Source organism: Ictidomys tridecemlineatus, chromosome 15 (assembly GCF_052094955.1).
Source record: "Ictidomys tridecemlineatus isolate mIctTri1 chromosome 15, mIctTri1.hap1, whole genome shotgun sequence".
NCBI classification, from domain to species: Eukaryota; Metazoa; Chordata; class Mammalia; order Rodentia; family Sciuridae; genus Ictidomys; species Ictidomys tridecemlineatus.
In genome coordinates this window covers 50,044,926-50,063,327 of record NC_135491.1, presented here as the reverse complement: position 1 = coordinate 50,063,327, position 18,402 = coordinate 50,044,926, and the positions used below count along the sequence as shown (strand labels likewise).

The window sequence follows — 18,402 nt, the reverse complement described above, 5'->3', positions numbered from 1 at the left end:
CATATTTGTCAAAGAAATATTGTTTTTTTCACTTTCTCTTTTTTTGTGTGTATGTGGGGGAGGTGGTACTGGGGATTGAATTCAGGGGCACTCAACTACTGAGCCACATCCTCAGCCCTATTTTGTATTTTATTTAGAGACAGGGTCTCACTGAGTTGCTTAGTGCCTCACCGTTTTGAGGCTGGTTTTGAACGTGTGATCCTCCTGACTCAGCCTCCCAAGCTGCTGGAATTACAGGTGTTTTTGTGTGCCACCATGCCTGGCTGTTTTTTCACTCTCTTGATAATGTCCTTTGATGCACAAAAGTCTTAATTTTGATGAAGTTCAGTTTATTTATTTATTTTTTCTGTCATTGTTCTTGGTTGGAAGGCAGCTTCTTGCAGAGAAAGAGTTTTAGAATTGGGCAGATCTGGAGTCGAGGCCTAGTTTGAACTCTTTTTTCTTGAGCAAGCCACTCAACTTTCTAAGCCTTGGTTGCATCATGTATACTTGGATGATGATACTCACCATGCAGGGAGGTGAGAAAGGTCAGATTGGATAAGGTGCCTTGTACATGGATGAGAACTGACAGACCCTCTGGAAATAGTAGGAATGTTATAAGATGAGGGAACTTTTCATTCTGTTCCCATTGAAAGCTATTTTGAATCCTAACCTTTTCACAAGAACCTTACCTGTTTAGATTTGGAAACTGGCATTTCAGAATAAAAGTCTCAGAACTTAATTTAACTGTCTGCCTCTGAACTAAAATGAAAATTAGTCTATTATATTTATCAGTTCAGAAAGTATTCCATGGCCTGCCATTGTTCTCAGTCTGTTGGTGTCTTTATCCTCTTTGAGTTTAAGTGCACAGTATTTAGGGAACTGTTCTGCTGTTTCTTTTAAATGAAATGTACTTTGATAGAGCCATTTATTTTCTTCCCCCTTTTTAGTTGAGTTTCTTCTGGTCCATTTTCCTTGTCTCTTTCTCTTTAACCCTCAAATAAATTTTGTGTTAGGCATATTTCAGGGAGTCTTGTGTATAATTTTGCCTTCTTGCAGGTCCTTTTGATGGTGTTTCTTTTTTCTTTCTTGTGTATCTGGGTGTGTTTATGTGTGTTTTCGGTAGTAGAGATTGAACCCAGGGGCATTTTATTCTGGGCTACATTCCCAGCCCTTTTTATTTTTGATTTTGAGACAGGGTCTTGCTAAGTTGCTTAGGGCCTTGCTTAGTTACTGTGGCTGGCCTCAAACTTACAGTCCTCCTGCCTCCCCCTGCTGGGATTACAGGCATGTGCCACCATGCCTGGCATGTATCTCTGTTTTTAAAGTGAGGTAGGTGGACTCTGGGCATTTGGTGTGGGAAGGGTAAGCTGAAAGCATCCACTGTGACAGTAGTTGGAGAGTTAAGTGTGTGACCTTCTGAGGGGGGAGGAAGTTCCTTTAGTGGTCTGGGCTGTCTCTGTGGCCCATGAGGCTCATGCTCAGGAGCCCATCTCCAGCTTCAGGTCCACTGTGACTGTTCAAGATGGGTGCCCTTCCTGTTCGCGCTTGGCAGTGCCCAGGGTGCATGGAGACATCAGCATGATGCAATTCCATTTTGAAATTCATAGCTGTATGTACTAGCTGAGGCTTGTTCAAGCTGATGTTTATTATACTGATTTCTTTTGGCTTTTTAGGAAGTTCGACCTATAGATCTCTGCCAGTTGGCCACCTCTTCTTGCCTTAAGCATTGGGGTGAGAACCTATATTCCAGTGGTATGTTGTGCTACCCACAGCCTTCTCTTCCTTATTTCTTTTCAGAGTAACCAACGGGTGGACCTTTATAAGTGGAAAGATGGCACTGGGGAAGTTGGCACCACCTTACAGGGCCATACGCGCGTCATCAGGTAGGCACCAGCCCTCCACAGTGCCTTGGCCTGTCTTACTTTGGTTAGTGAAATGAAGATGCTATCCCCCTTGCATGGCTTGACCCTGTGTGTTGCACTGGCCCTGAGGCCACCAAGGTGCTCGTGAAGAAACCAAGGACAATCAATATTTAAGAAGTGTCACCTATGTAGCTGTTGACCCAAAGCTGCTGTTTGCCAGAGGAGGCAGGGGAGGTATGCAGTAGAATCCCCAGGGCAGGGTCTACTGTGCCCTGAGTGTGTGGAGACACCAGCAAGCAACTGTGGTCATTACAGTCGGCTCCTGCACCCCAGTCTGCTATCCACGTGCACAGTTGCCTCCCACTTAGGACCTTCCAGAGTGTTCTTGAGCCTCTCTTTCCCTGGGCAGCTGTTTCTTGGTAGGAGAAACTTTTTCTAGGGAGTAGCATCAGGGAGTTCAGGGGGAGTGAAACTGATCTGGAAGTGAGGGCACTAGTGTGAGGCGTTCTGTGGAGTAACCACCTTCCTGGGGCTGAGGGTTCAAGTAGGGAGCCCCAGGGCTGCCAGCCCTCCTAGAAGGGGGTGTGGGAACATGGCTGTTCACCCCGCTTAGGAGAGGTGGGTTACCCAAGGTACCCATGGTTGAGTCTCACTTAGAAAATGGTAATCAAGGGACTGGGGTTGGGGCTCAGCAGTAGAGCGCTTGCCTGGCATGTGTGAGGCACTGGGTTCCATCCTCATCACAACATAAAAATAAACAAGATAAAGATTTTGTGTCCGTCTACAACTAAAAAAAAAGAAAAAAGAAAAAGAAAATGGTAATCAAAGATTACTTCATGTGGTTTCCCTGTGTTTTGTCTGTGTCTACTTATTCAGAGAGTCTGTTTTAAGTTGCCATGCTCCATTTATTTTCTGGGAGCAGGTGGTAGAGTAGTTGACAACCACAGGGAGAAGGACCTGAATGTTTCCTTCGGAGCTCGTTTAACTCTTGCTCATTCATAGACAACTTTGGAGATCTCCAGTCTGAGCTGCAGTAAGAAGCCCATTGATGGTAACATTCAAAACCACTGGAAACTAGATTTACTAGTGCTTTGGAACTGAAGCTTTTTTCTTTGTTTCTTTCTTTCTTTTTTTCTGTTAATTTCTTCTCTCCTAGCGACTTGGACTGGGCAGTGTTTGAACCAGATCTCCTGGTCACCAGCTCGGTGGACACCTACATCTACATTTGGGATATCAAGTAAGAACAATGAGGAGGTTTAATCACTTGTTTGTGGGATTATTGGGGACCTTCATTTCAGAGATTATGTCTTAGTTTGGTTTCCTCTAGATGCAGATCCTGAAACAAGGGTTTGGGTTCAAGTATATGATATTGGAGATGACAGAGGCGTAGGCAGGGGTTGGAGAAGAGAGAGGCAGGTGGGGAAGACTGTTAAGCCAGGGAGCACCCTCCTCTGGGTGCCGGCATAAACAGGTAGGGTGTAATCACGGGGGGTGCTTGGTGCTCCTGCAGAATACCTCCTCAGAAGTTTCCCACCGAGGACCTAGGGAGCATGTTTGACTCTGCAGTCATCGGGAAGGCTGCCCCCAGGGGTCTGAGCTCCCTGGCACTCAGGCCTGTCAGAGTTCTTCAGAGCAGGCTGCAGCAGCCAGGGCAGTCCCCTTGGCAAAGCAACACAGGTGCTGCATTTGGAAGTCGAGCTGGGGTTGACTGAAGTGGCAGGTAATGGAGGGGATGATGACGGGCACTGCCACACATCTGCTCAGCTCCTCACTAGTTGTTTGTGAGGCTTCAGCTCCACGTCTGTCAAATGGGGCCTAAGGGACACCTCCCAGGGTTCTACCTGGGAGTAAAGAAGCTCCCACCTCTGGCTTGGCGCATCAGAAGAACGATGTTCCTGCCAGGCTTGGTGGCACACACCGGTAATCCAAGGTACTCAGGAGCCTGAGGTGAGACTCAGGAGGGTAGTGAGACTGAGCCCAGCCTGGGTCACATAGCAAGACCCTGTCTCAAAAATAGAGGCGCTGGGGTGGTGGCTCAGAGATAGAGCACTCGCCTAGCATGCGTGAGGCACTGGGTTTGATCCTGAGCACCACATAAAATAAAATAAAGGTATTGTGTCCACCTCCAACTAAAAAACAAATATTTAAAACAATGTTTCAACAACAACAAAAAAATCCCAACAAGTAGAACAGTGCCCCTTTGTCATATGGTTAGAGCTGGTTGCTCTGAGGAAGCAGTCTGTAGGGTCCCTCCCCCTAGCCAGTGCTCTGCTTCCCACCTGGAGGTAACTCTGGACTACTACCAAGCTACAAAGGCTTGGACTGTAGGCAGAAGATAAGCCAGGTATTGGGGTGGAACTGACCGGCTAGACCAGCAAAGTGGCTCTGCGGGAGTGAGGTGCATGTGTCTGACTTGACTGTGCAGATACATGAGCCCCATGGCGCCCTTTGGTCTAAGGGCAGTGCCAGGGGAGACACACTGAGTCCAGGGCAAGTGGAAGGTGGAAGCTCTAAACAGGTCCTTAGGAAGCTGTGGGCGGGAGTGGAGTGCACCACCTTCACACAAAATGGGTCTTTTCATGATGTAAAGGTACTGAGCTCACATTCTTCCTCAGGTTTTCTAAACAGTAAACCAGAGCTGCAGATTTGCCTTCACTGGCCTCCTTGGCCCCAGGGTGCCACTGCTGGAGAAGATGCCCCTCGGATTTCTTCTTCTTTTTTTTTTTCTTTTTTTTTGTAGTACTGGGGATTGAACCCAGGGGTACCCTACTACCAAGCTACATCCCCGGTTGTTTTTAATTTTTCTTTGAGGCAGGGTCTTGCTAAGTTGCCCAGGCTGGCCTGGAACTTGTGGTCCTCCTGCCTCAGCCTCCCCAGTTGCTGGGGTTACAGGCATGTGCCACCATGCCCAGCACCCCTCTGACTTCATAGTCAACTGTGCAGTTTCTCTCAGAGTTCTCCTCTTGTAATCAGAGTAGTTCTTTTTTATGCAGTAGAAAACTCACAATGCAAAATTTATCATCTTGACTATTTTTGAATACACAGGTAACAGCGCTATGTGTATTCACACTGTTGGTGCAGCAGGTTTCCAGAACTTCTTCCTCTTGCAAAACTGACAGTCTGTCTACATTAAACAATTCCCCATTCTGTTCTTCACCCAGCCCCTGGCAACAACTCTACTTTTTTGGGGGGAGGTGGGATGGTTACCAGGGATTGAACTGCTTCCTGCCTCAGTTTCCCGAGCTGTTGGGATTTCAGGCATGTGCCTCTGCACCTGGCACAACTCTACCTTTTGTTAAGCAAACAGCTGTAATTACTTCATGTGAGCAGAATCATCCAAGTTTATCTTTTTGTTGATGGCTTGTTTTACTTACATAATGTTGTTGAGGTTCATCTATTTTATGTCATATGCCAGAATTTTCTTCATTTTTAAAGGTGAATAATATTCCATTGTATGGACATACCACATTTTGTCTATTCCTTTTGCCCCATGGCTATTGGGAACAACCAAAGAAGGTTTTTTTTTTTCTCTGGTTGAAGACAAAGTAGAGGCACGCCATTTGTTTTTTCATTCGTGTACTTAGGGTAATGATGTCCATCTCATTCCACCAGGTTTTTTGTGCTTAAACACTGAGCAAAATCTTCAGGCCTTTTTATTTTTAGTTTTAATCACTAAGTTGCTTAGGGCCTTGCTAAATTGCTGAGCCTGGCTTTGAACTTGTGATCCTCCTGCTTCAGCCTCCCCAGCCACTGGGATTAAAGGTGTGCACCACCATGCCGGGCACTCAGAGAAGTTTTATAATCCACCTTTGAAATGCTGTTGGGAAGGTTCTTGGATTACACTGCCCTGTCACACGTTGCCATGGCAGTAATGACCCCAGGAGGGGGTTCTTTGGCTTCCTCTCCTGCCACATTGGGGCTGCCCAGGCCATCCTAAGTCATGTAATCTTTTCTGTGGATTTAACTGTATGATTTGAAATTCAAACTCAGCCTCCATTATAGTGGCTGAGAAAGTTCACCTACCTAGAGGGAAAACAGGTTTCTCTTTACACGTCTTTTTAAGGCCCTCTCAGCAGATCTAACTCCAGGTTCCTGGGAGAGTAAAGTGAAGAAAGTATGTGCAGAGAGTGGAAAGTACCAGGTCGCTGGGGGCATATGAATTGGGCATTGACTTCCGATTTTTGTGTTTCAGAGACACAAGGAAACCCACTGTTGCACTCTCTGCTGTAGGTGAGTGTGTGGTCCCTGGTGTGCCTTCATCCCCGTGCTTCCCACTCCTGGCCATTTCATTGCTCCTCGTGGTCTGACCACTCATGTCCCACGCCCTGCTGGGTAAAATTGCAAGTCCCACGTTGCGAGGTGCTCGCTTTGCTCACGTTGCTCTGAACCCTAACCCTAACCCTAACCCTAACCCTAACCCTACCCTGCCTTAGCCCCCTCCCCCTCCCCCTCCCCCTCCCCTCCTCCCACCCTTGGGGCTTCAGTGATTGTCATCAGACATCCAGTCTCCTTTCATCTTTACCTCTATCCACTGCCTCCCCCACTGCCCTCATTCCTTTGTGATTATTTTGAGCAAGGCTTAGGCGTTGTGTCATTTCTTCAACACATATTATGTATTATAAAAGAAAATCCCTAAAAAAGAAAGTAATCACTGTACCATTAACATACCTAAAATATTAATAATGGCTCCTTAGTATCTTCAGATATCTAAGAAGTATTCAGGTTTCCCCAGTGGTCTCTTTCTGAATTTCCCAGTAGTATCTCTGTCTCTCTTTCTCTTTTTTTAAAAACTGGTGCTGGGGATCAAACCCAGGGCTCTGTGCATACTAAGCACACTGTGCTTCTGACCTACGCCCCCCCACCCCTGCTCTTGCTCTCACTCCTTTTTTTTTTTTTTTTTTTTTTATACTTTGCATTGAACTCAATGGCACTCTACCACTGAGTCACATCCCCAACCCTTCTTATTTTGTATTTTGAGACAGAGTCTCACTAATTTGCTTAGGGCCTTGCTAAATTGCTGAGGCTGGCTTTGAACTTGCAGTCCTCCTGTCTCAGCCTCCCAAGTTGCTGGATTACAGGTGTGTGCCCCTGTGCCCTGCCCGTTTCTTTCTTAAAAAACAAACAAACAAACAAACAAACAAAACTGAGTCAGAATTAAAATAAAGTCTGGACTTCCAAGTAGTTGATATTTTTCTCATCTTTTTTAGTCTCCCTTTCCTGTTTGGGTTTGTTTGTTCTTTTCCTGCACAGTCTACTTATTTGAAGAAACCAGGTTGTCTTGTGCTTTCTCTACAATCTAGATTTACACTGATTATGTCCCCACGGTATCATTTGACATGGATGAATTGAGTCTTTGAAATCACTTTCTGATCTACCTGTTTTCGTTGCTTAGTTGGAGCTATTTTTGGAACTCTCAGCTGTGCTGGGGGGAATATTCCCCCCATTTCCCAGAGTAAAATGTGGGTTTGAAACTGGTATAACTTACAGTGGTGAAGTCCAGTCACCAGTATTTTGGAACCCTTGATAAAATCATATATTTTCTATCTGTTAAATCCTGTTCCTTTGCATCTTCTTGATACACCTGAATACACATTTGGTGTTTGTTCTAAAATGGTTACATGATTCTTCAGTCCTCTATGCCCTCACATCCCAGTATTTACACTTACCACCCTGATTGTGCTTAAGCTGCTATCCAGCTGACTTGTGTTATGTACCATCTGTGGTATATACATGCTATCACAGACACGGTCCCTAACCTCTTGGCGCCTATATTTGCATTACAGTCCTGGCCAAGGAGATGCTTAATAAATGGCGTTAGCCAGGAGTGGTGGTGCACGCCTGCAATCCCAGCTACTGGGAAGGCTGAGGCAGAAGGATCTCAAGTTTGAGGCCAGCCTGGGCAACTTAAACCCTGTCCCAAAATAAAGTAAAAAGGGCTGGGTGTAGATCAGTGGTAGAGCATCCCTAGGTTCAATCCCTAGTACTGAAAAAAAAGAAAAAAAAAAAAAAAGTTTGCACAGATAGACACAGGAATCAAGCACCCGAGCTGTGTTAGGTGCTTAAGGCTCTGCGGATCTGATCACCAACTCTGGGCTCTTATCTGAGACAAAGGTTGGCTGCCAAAGACATATAACTGAATAAAAATACGAATGGTCTGTAAACGCTTAAGTCACATTCCCCTCACTTTGTTACTTACACCTACAGATTTCTAGATTGGTTTTAGAGAAACCGTAAAAAAATGAGTCATTTTTTTCAGCCCACTTGTTCTGATTGTTTTCTTTTTGTTCTAGGTTCTAAAAAATAGAGGTAGGAGATTCCTCTCCTTTTTTGTACCTCAATGAGGTTTCTCAGTGGTATCAGAACTACCCCGGGAGAAAAAGGCAAATGACAGGCTTGTGAATCCTTAAAAGCTGCTCCATTTAACATTCCCCAAGAGGTGCAGGCTTGGCTAGCACCTGCTCCCCAGAGTCTGTGGTTCCTGTCTGTCAGTGTTGATGCCCTTTGGGGGGTCAGTAAGAGCATGTCTCTGTGTGCTCCAGTTAAACAGTAGAATAAGTTCTACTGGTTTGGATCATGGTAGGGTGACTGTAGTTACAACAATTCTCTGCTCTGTGTGATCCTAATAAAGCAGGTTGGATTGGGGGTTCCCAGAACCCTTTGGAAGCCTTTGTGTTCTGACAGGACCCCACTGGGAAAGGCATATTTATTATGGTGTAAGTAATTGTCCAGAGGAAATGGAGCAAACTCTTCTTGCTGTTCTTCCTCTAGCTGTGCCCTTTCTTGCAAAGAAACTGAATCTCCTACATAATGTACATATCTTCAGTGTTCTCCAGCTTTTATTCTTACCAACTTAGGGTGCCCTCTGTCTTGAGAGAAAACAAGACAAATTGGGGAGCAGGAGGACAAAAGGGGGTTGTGTAACAGAACCTAGTTAAAAAGGAAGAATGAGTTCTACTGTTTTGTATCATGGTAGGGTGACTATAGTTTACAACCGTTTATTTGTGTTTTATAAAGAACTAGAACCAGAGGCATTTGAAAATCTCCATCACAAAGAAAAGATAAATGATTAAGGAGATGGAAATTTGATTACCCTGATTTGATCATTATACATTGTATGGATATATCAAATTACCACACTGTACCCCAAAAATATGTATAGTTAAAAATAAATTAAGCTGGGTGAGGTGTTGCACACCTTAATCCTAGCGACTGAGGAGGCTGAGGCAGGAGGATCACAAGTTCAAGATCAGTCTGGGGTGGGGGGGCGGGGGTTGGGGCTCAGTGGTAGAGTGCTTACCTAACCTGCTTGAACCACTGAGTTCAATCCTAAGCACCACATAAATGTAACATAAAGATATTGTGTCCACTTAAAACTAAAAAATAAATATTTTTTTAAAAAAAGTCTTTTAAAAAATGCTGAAAGAAAGATCAGTCTCAGCAACTAAGTGAGACTCTGTCTCAAAAAAATATTAATGGTTTTATAGGACTAGGGATATAGCTTAGTGGTAAAGTTCCCCTGGGTTCAATCCCAGTACCGAAAAAATAAAGATTAAGAATTCCTTAGTGAAGCAAAAATAACAACAAAACAATGGGGGAGGGGGTGGTGCAGGGGAAGAAAAGAACAAACAAGACAAATGAACACTTTCCAGACCCACCACAAGATATCGGTGGGCAAGGGCAGGCTCTGGCCTTCACTCTGTCCTGTTAGGTTCTGGTGCTTGCTGCCTGGGCTTCTTGGATCAAGTCGTTCTTGAAGCCCTGCACCTATGGGGTCTCCTCAGGGAAAGGTGGCACCGATGTCCTGTCAGCTGTGGTGTGGGCATGGATGAGAAGAGGCAGGAAGGAGGGCCAGCAGCATGGTGCTAGTTTGACTTGAAGGACTTGATTCATTTTATAGGACTTAGCTAGAAGTGCCACTGTGTCCCAGTTTGCCCTGTCTCAGCCCTGCCTGGCATCTCTCATTGTGTCTCCTGTCTTAGGTTCTCTTTTGACACTGTTCTTGCCTCTCTGGATTGGCTCAGAGAGAAAGGGACTGAGTTTTCACACCATCCTGACCCCACAAGCCCAGTGCCAATGGCCTCTCTAACTGCTGATGGGGAGATGAGAGTCCACGGGAGCACAGGACCTCTGAGGGCAGAGTCGGACTGCTCTGGGGTTGACTCTTCAGCTGAGCTTTGGCTTGAGACTGTTTTTTAAGACTGTCCCTCAAAAACAACAACTATGACTACGGGTGGGACAGAGCCAACACAGAGCTGAGGCGAGGCTGTCTGGTGTGCTGGGGACAAGGAGGGGTCAGGTACCAACCAATGCTAGGCTTAGCCAGTACTCAACTGCCGGTCCCCTAAGAAGCTAGATTTTCCTCCCTGCTTAGAGTAACCTGCGGGTTTTTTCTGGAATTATTTCCTTGATTAAGTGACTCTGATCCTGCTTTCAGTGTGCTAATTCACTCCCTTTTGGCTACTTTTTGTCTGTAACGGTGGAGCTGGTGTAGTCCTAGGAATTGGAAGGATTTTTCTGTTCACTGACCAGAGCTCATTGCCCCCTCCCCTGGATCGGCTTCATTCTGCTTCAGAAGGCCGTGAGGGCAGCAGCTTTCTTCTCCTGGTTTTCTTTGCAGCTGGTGCTTCCCAGGTCAAATGGAATAAAAAAAATGCAAACTGCCTCGCCACCAGCCATGACGGTGATGTACGGATATGGGATAAGCGGGTGAGTAACCTTTTCCCCTGTTGTTGGTCTTTCGTCTCTCCCAGAGGGTGTGGAGAGGATGTTATGAGTCCAGGGCTTGTCTTAGCAGTCTGGGGGACTCTGTGGCATGACATAGTGTCATTTTAAATTCAAAGTACCAGATAGCATTTGCTTCTCAATTAAACTGATGTTGAAAGAAGGCTGGGGAGTGGGGCATTATGACCAGAGGTTAAGACAATGAACTTGGCCGACCTATGTTAGAGCCTATTGTGCTGCTCCTCATTAGGACATCAGGCAAGTCACCACAACCTCACTAAGTGTCTTTACCTTCCAAGTAAAGATAATAGTCAGTGTGTCATTGAGGTCAAGCCCTGGGGACCCAACACTGTTCTTAATTCAGTGATTAGTAGGCTTCAGATCCATGCCCGTTTGCCAAGTGGAAACCATTAACTCCACGGTGTAGACCATCTGAATACTTCAGTATAGGTCACTGAGGCAGGGAACTTTATACTCAAATGCCATGCCCCTAGAAGCCTAGATAGCTCACAGTCTCAAAATAACCTTCAGGTCGACCACATATTCCCACTGCCATGAACTCTGCGCATGCACCAGTAGGGCCCTAGGTGTAATGGGAAGTCAGTGGAAAGTTTCCTATGTTGGCATTGTTGAGAATATGATATGGGAAAGGGCTCCCCCACATCTTACTGCCAGATAAATCATAGAGGGGTCAGCTTTTTAAGACCTGGGATGTTAGTATCATCTCCTGCTTTGTGAATCTTGAGGCTAGGGATCCTCAGGAATTTGTGTGGAGGACTTTTCATTGATGTCCCAAACCAGGTGCTGACTGTAAAGTCTCAGCATCACTTCTGGCCGCACAGGGTACATTTGGAAGAGAAGAGGGAAGTGAAGCTGAGACTGTGTATGGCAGATCCTTCCTGTCTGTTGGATTAGGCTCCAGGACCTGCTGCCTGACGCCCCTGCCTTAGCCAGCTCTTAGGAAAGAAGGTGATTGTGTAGGGCTTGCACAGGGCATCTTCAGTGTGGTAGTTTCTTTCTTCTGTTTGTGTAGGTTGGTAAGGTCCACTTTCCCCTTTGTTTCTTTCCTTTTCTTTTCTTTTTTTTTTTTTAATTTTTTAGTTGTAGTCAGACATAATACCTTTGTTTTATTTTTTATCTTTTTTTAATGTGGTGCTGAGGATTGAACCCAGCACCTCATACGTGCTAGGCGAGTGCTCTACCGCTGAGCCACAACCCCAGCCCCTACTTTGTTTCTTAAATTGGTGATTGGTTTTATTCAGTTTGTCATTTGTCAGAAATGATCTATATAGAATACATCTGGTTAACCCGCAGTGCTTTATATTTGCCTTAGGTTGGTTCCAGAGCCATAGGCAATGTAAGCAATTTTGCATTTCACCCTGAACTCTGGCAATGTTTTCCTTATCTTAAAAGAATATAGACTGTTAGTATTTCTTTCTAGTTTCCTAATTGGTCCACTAATGTCACCAACTTCTCTCTGCCTTTTTATCTGTTTTGTTGAAAGGATTTTAGTTTGCTTTTATTTTCCTGTTGATATTAAGAACTTCTTGCTCAGGTGAGTTTTAAACTTGTGATTGTATTTTCACTTCTCTGGCACTTTCTAGTGTCAAAGCAGCACTGATGACAGCCACCATCAGAGGCCTAAAAAGTGACATTGGATTTCCACCCAGGCTCACATGTGACTAATAGCACTAATGTTTAGTAAGCGTTTCTTGGGCATCAGCATTGTTCTAAGAGAGTCACGTGAGTGGATTAATTTCTCTTTGTAATTAGACTTTCCAGTAGGGACTGTTTTGATCCTTGTTCACAGAAGGGTAAACTGAGGCACCGTTTGTTGCTAGGACTTGAACTTAGTTTGCACCTGGACTCTGTACTCTTAACTTACAGACTGATGCCTGTTATAGAAGTGATATATGTTCCTTGTAGGGGAAATAAAGAGAAAAAATAAAAATCATTCATACTCTTACTGTCCCAATACAAATGCTAATAGTTTGTTTTTTTTCCTATACATTTTTAAAAACATAGTTTATCATATTGTGTATATAGTTGTGTGTACTTTTTTCACTTAACATTATAACTGATGCATTTTCTCCATATTATAAGCTCTAAGTATCTTTAGCAGCTATATCGTAGCCTATCACAAAGCTATAGTATAATTGATTTAATTAATTATTTCTCACTTACGATGTTTAGGTGGTTCCTGGTGTTCCAGTGTTCTAAATAATACCAATATTATTATTATTTTATTAAGATGAACATCTTTAGATGTAAAGGTTTTTGTGAATTTGGATTATTCACCTAAGACAGGAAAAATTTAAGTCTCAGGATAAATTTGCTGAATTATTTTCCAAAAAATATTATACTATTTTATACATTCATCAGTGGTGATAGATGCAGCCTCAATGGCATTGAATATTATTTAAAAACATCTTCTAATTTGATAGTTTAAAAAATCTTGTTTTAATGTACATTTCTGAGGTTTCTTTCTGAGTAGGTTCATTTTATTATGCTGACTAATGTGTTTTCTGTGTGTATTCATTCTGTTTGAGATCTTAGTACCTGATGATTTCACCCTCAAGGTTGAAGTTGGGTCCCTTTGCATGCCACAGCCCCTCTTGGTCGGTGACTGTGAGGAAGGGGAGTAGGAGTAGGCAGATTCCACTGTCCTGGGTAAAGAACACCTGCTACCTGTATTTTTCCTAAAAATCATGCCTCAGGCTGGATCATAGAATTAGGCTGGCAGCATGTGAAGGAGAGCCAGATAAGTCTTTTGTTTTCTTTGATTTGTATTGCTTGAATGAAAGAAAATGGAGTTTCCAAGGGGCAGAGACAGTATCTGGCAGTATTTTTTTACCCCCCTCAGCACCCAACACACTGTCACATGGTAGACACTCAATGAGTTCTTCCTAAACCGACAAACTCAGTGCCAATCTGTTGCAGAAACCCAGTACAGCAGTAGAATATCTAGCAGCCCACCTCTCCAAAATCCACGGCCTGGACTGGCATCCAGACAGTGAGCACATTCTCGCTACCTCCAGTCAAGACAACTCTGTCAAGGTGAGTGCGTTACTGGGGGGTGGTTGGAGGAGCTGTGTTTGGGAGGTGTCACAGATGTGTGACAGCATTCGGGAGGAAAAGCTCTAGGTATGCTAGAGCATTCTCTGTGTGCTTCATGGTGCAAGTACCTCTTGAAGAGCCACGCAAGTAAACCTGATTGTAACAACCTGCAGGAGTGATGCTGTGGCATCTGCCTGAGATGCCTCTGAGAATTTGTTCAGAAGATTTGCTTTTCCTCTGTGAAAGTAAGTTAGAGATCAAAGCATTTAGAAAGTGAAAGAAGTTTACTTGCGAGGAAGTCAGATATACACAGAGATCTAAGTAAAGGAGAAAAGCCCGCAAAATTGTTAAGGTTGCCAAGTTTACGATCAGTCTGTTCAGCGTGGAAACAGCAGTTTTCTCCTCTGATTATCAAATATGCAAAAGTGATGACATTTCAGACATCAGCATTGCAAAAGTCAGAGATGGAGTTGTTTCGCTAGGTATTCTCTAACTTACAGGAAATGCTCAAGGTTTTACACATTTCAATGACCCAGTTATGGTTTATGTCAGAGCACAGTGTTTCTTGTTTTCCTTTCCCTGCTATGGCATGTGCTGTGTACCCTTGATTAGAAAGTGGCAGGACAGGGATTTAACCAACCAAGTTAGTTTAGCAACTGTTTGATTCAGCATCATTAATTTAATGCTCTGTTCACACAGCTATGTACAGGTCTTTCAGTATGGTTAGCAAAACTGGAGTAATGCAAAGGCTTAAAAGTTAATTTCTGGGGCTGGGTTGTGGCCCAGAGGTGGAACTCTTGCCTAGCATGCGTGAGGCACCAGTTCAATCCTCAGCACCACATAAAAATAAAATAAACATATTGTGTCCATCTATAACTAAAAAAAAGTTCTGTATTAAAGTTTATAATTCCCCTGGAGTTCTAATAGTTTTTTTTTTGTTTGTTTTCCTGCTACTGGGGATTGAGCCCAGGGATTTGTGTCTGCTAGGCAGGCACTCTCTACCACTGAGCTACAGCCTCAGGCTTTTTATAATTTTTATTTTGTGATAAGATCTCTTCAAGTTGCCCAGGCTTGTCTTATACTTGTGAGCCTCCTGCCTCAGCCTCCCCAGTAGCTGAAATTGCAGGTGTTGTGTCCCTGCATCTGGCTATAATTTATTCTCATATGCCAGAAGTTGCTTGTTTGGTTTTGTTTGTTATATTGGGGGTTTTGTCCCTCATCCCCATCAGCTTGTCTCCCAAGTTCAGGAACCAGAAACCATCCAATTCTAAATTTGAAAAAGGGATTAAGAACATCTGTTCTACAGTTGTTATAAAGATTAAATGGGATCAAAAACTTAAAGTTTTAAATATATATCTGAAATGCTGTAAGTAGGGCATTTCAGCTATTATTATTAAATTACTTATATTATATAAAAGCAATATAGGATCAAAATCTGTCACTCTAACCTTTCAGCTACAAAGGTCATTTAACAGGCAGATTGCCTGACAATGATCTGCCCCGACTGGTGGTCCTGGTGAAGTCCAGAAATTCTTCTGTAATGTTTATAAATGTAAAAGGGAGATTCTTCATGTCTCTCACAGTAGCATATTTATGGGGGAGGAACTAAAAATACACTATTGAGATGTTTCTTTGGTGGATAAAAAGCAATGAGCTTGGAGTTTTTAAAATGGCATTTATTTCATAAATTATCTTTTTTTCTTCTAGTTCTGGGATTACCGCCAACCTCGGAAGTACCTCAATATTCTCCCTTGCCAGGTGCCTGTCTGGAAGGCCAGATACACAGTGAGTGAGATACCCTTCCTCTGGCTGGGGAACTTCCTGTTGGAGTTCTATACACAAGGGGCCAAGGGACATTTTCTCTTTATTTTCTTCATGAGGCACTTTTCTCTTCTGTCGTGGTTTGGGGCACAGTAAATACAGTAATGATGGCATAAATGCTGTTAACTTCTTAAAGTTTACTCTTGGAATGTTGGATAGGTTCTGTGTTAGAATTGCTGACCACCTAGCTCAACGGAGAAGCTGGATGGTGTGAACGTGTTCACTAGGGAGGGCCATGGGGAAGACGGAGGAGAGGCTGGAAGCCAGTGAACTATGAAGGAAGGAGCTCTGACTTTAGATTCAGAAGACCTGGGTTGAGGCCCAGCTCTGCCATTTAATGTTAGTGTGAGCCTTGGACCAGCCAGTTGATTTTGAGTGGAAATTTTATACTCTGTAGAATATGGAGAATGATTTTTACTATGTCTTCCTTTTTTATTATACTGAAATTCACCATTTTAAGATTCCTTAGAAAGGTGGGAATGGAACCACCATTTAACCCAGCTATCCTACTCCTACATGGGTTAGAGCCTTCCATCACATAATGTATTTTATTTAGGAAGAATCCCACCTTTAGAAGCTGAGATATACTATAGAGACAAAGCCACATCAATATTTATAGCAGCACAATTCACAATAACTAAACTGTGGAACCAACTTAGATGCCCCTTCAGTAGATGAATGGATAAAGAAAATGTGGTATATACACACATACACACACAATGGAATACTATTCAGCATTAAAAGAGAATAAAATCATGGCATTTGCAGGCAAATGGATAGAGTTGGAGAATATAATGCTAAGTGAAGTTTGCCAATCCCAAAAAACCAAATGCTGAATGTTTTCTCTGATATAAGGAGGCTGATTCATATTGGGGTTTGGAGGGGGGTCATGGGAGGATTAGACGAACTCTAGATAGGGCAAAGAGGTAGGAGGGAAGGGAGGGGGACATGGGGGTAAAAAAGATGGTGGAATGAGATGGACATCATTACTCTAAGTACATGTATGAAGACACGAATGGTGTGAATATACTTTGTATACAACCAGAGATATGAAAAATTATGTGCTATACGTGTAATATGAATTGTAATGCATACTGGAGTCATAAATAACAAATTAGAATTAAAAAAAATAAGTCATAAGTAATAAAATAAAGTCAGTGAGGGGCAAAATGAAAAGGTCCTGTGTCTGACCATGTCAGGAGGTGTAAGGCATAGTGTGTGGGTCTGTTTTTGAGCTTGTCAGTACCTGTCATAAAAATTTTCAGTTTGTAACCTTTTCCCCATCAAATATTTTAGCATTATCCTTACTTTGCAATATCATGTTTAAGGTTGACTGGATTTCCCACAATCATCATAATTAAATTCTTTCTGCAATGTGAACGCAGGCTAGATTCTGAAATGTCTTCATAAATGTAGCCACTGTATTAAGTCAATGGTATTTCAGGGAAAGTATAATTTAGAACTAATGTTGTTCAAATATAACAATAAATTTTGTTCTCTGGGACCTATTAGCTATCAAAATGTCATTTCTAATGTTCAGGGTACTTGTTGTGTCTAGTAGCACCCTGTGCTGTATCTTGTTGATTTATTTTCTGACATTTTTCTTACAAGATAACTCTTCCTAAGTTTTCACCTTAAAAGAAAAATTCACCATTTTAAAGTGGATAATTTGGTGACATTTAGTACGTTCACAATCTACCTTCCTTTTGAGATAATGTATGTGAATATGCTTAATAATCATGAAATACTATATGTAAAGATGGTAGGCTATTACCAACTCACCAACCATTTTTCAGTGGCCACATTGATAGCCACTGATGGGAGTTAATATATTTCCTTTAATGTCATAGGGGTGAGTAAAGCTGTCTTTATTCATTAGGCTGTCACTGTGGGGCATTGGGGAGTAGAGAAGATAATCGGGTCTTAAGTTGTTTTTGCATCTGGGAACATTTGTTAAGAAATCAGACACTGTTCTTATGAGCTGATACACTGCTCTGGATTAATGTTTGCTTTTAAAAATAAACAGAATAAGTCCAGGTGTGTTACCAGGAGAGGAAGTGAAGATAAATGAATATGCCCTTATTATTCCTTGACTAACACAATCTAATTATCAACCAGATGGGCCTCTTAGGTCCCTAGCAGATTGGGTGTTGCTAGGTAAAGCACATCAGTCTTGAGGTTACTGAGTTTAATTTTCAGTAGTTGTAGTACTGGGGCAGTGGAAGGTGATGCTTCTTGTGAATGGTGTGCTTCTGGCCTTTGCACATGGCCGGAATGATTGCTACTCCACGGCTTTTCCCAGGCAGACTCATGTGCTTATTTTTGAGAGGGAACTCATGGAGGGTAACTTGGCTGTGACATAGTACTTAGAGCATTGCTTGTTGTAGAATTTTGAAAGTTCTCCAAAAGTTTCCAAAGTTCTCTCTTATTTTTCACTTGCTGTGGTCTCTTCCATAAGCAGAGCGAAGGCTAGGTGTGACGGTCATTCCCCTACAAGGGTTGGAGCCTTCCATCACGTAATGTATTTTATTTAGGAAGAATCCCACCTTTAGAAGCTGAGACTTGGCTGATTGTCCCTGGAATAATTACCACTTTTCCCTTTCTTGCCGTAGCCTTTCAGCAATGGATTAGTGACTGTGATGGTTCCCCAGTTGCGGAGGGAAAATAGTCTGCTCCTGTGGAATGTCTTTGATTTGAACACTCCCGTCCACACCTTTGTGGGACACGATGACGTGGTGCTGGAGTTCCAGTGGAGGAGACAGAAGGAAGGTGGGTGGGAAAGAAGACTGTTGTTTGGCCTCCCAGAATATTTATTTATTTATTTATTTATTTTTAGTTGTTGATTGACCTTTATTTATTTACTTATATGTGGTGCCGAGAATTGAACCCAGTGTCTCACATATGCTAGGCAAGCACTCTACCAACTGAGCCATGACCCCAGCCCCCCCCCAGAATATTT

The 18,402-nt window shown here is 43.1% G+C and overlaps 1 protein-coding gene across 9 annotated transcripts in view; it reads left to right on the top strand.

The window, feature by feature from the left end:
* Positions 1 to 18,402, top strand: part of Wdr59 (WD repeat domain 59) — a 78,093-nt gene that overhangs the window by 21,967 nt on the left and 37,724 nt on the right. For 5 of the 9 annotated variants that reach the window (XR_013430986.1, XM_078032667.1, XM_078032670.1 and 2 more), the window contains 7 exons: positions 1,780 to 1,865; positions 3,001 to 3,081; positions 6,037 to 6,074; positions 10,462 to 10,550; positions 13,506 to 13,622; positions 15,330 to 15,407; positions 18,056 to 18,212. Coding sequence is in view for 8 of the 9 variants with exons in the window: in XM_078032667.1 (XP_077888793.1) it covers positions 1,780 to 1,865; positions 3,001 to 3,081; positions 6,037 to 6,074; positions 10,462 to 10,550; positions 13,506 to 13,622; positions 15,330 to 15,407; positions 18,056 to 18,212 (646 nt within the window). In the remaining variant the exon portion in view is untranslated. The remainder of the gene's footprint in view (positions 1 to 1,779; positions 1,866 to 3,000; positions 3,082 to 6,036; positions 6,075 to 10,461; positions 10,551 to 13,505; positions 13,623 to 15,329; positions 15,408 to 18,055; positions 18,213 to 18,402) is intronic. The other 4 variants (XM_078032674.1, XM_078032673.1, XM_078032671.1 and 1 more) reach the window with 1 other exon arrangement.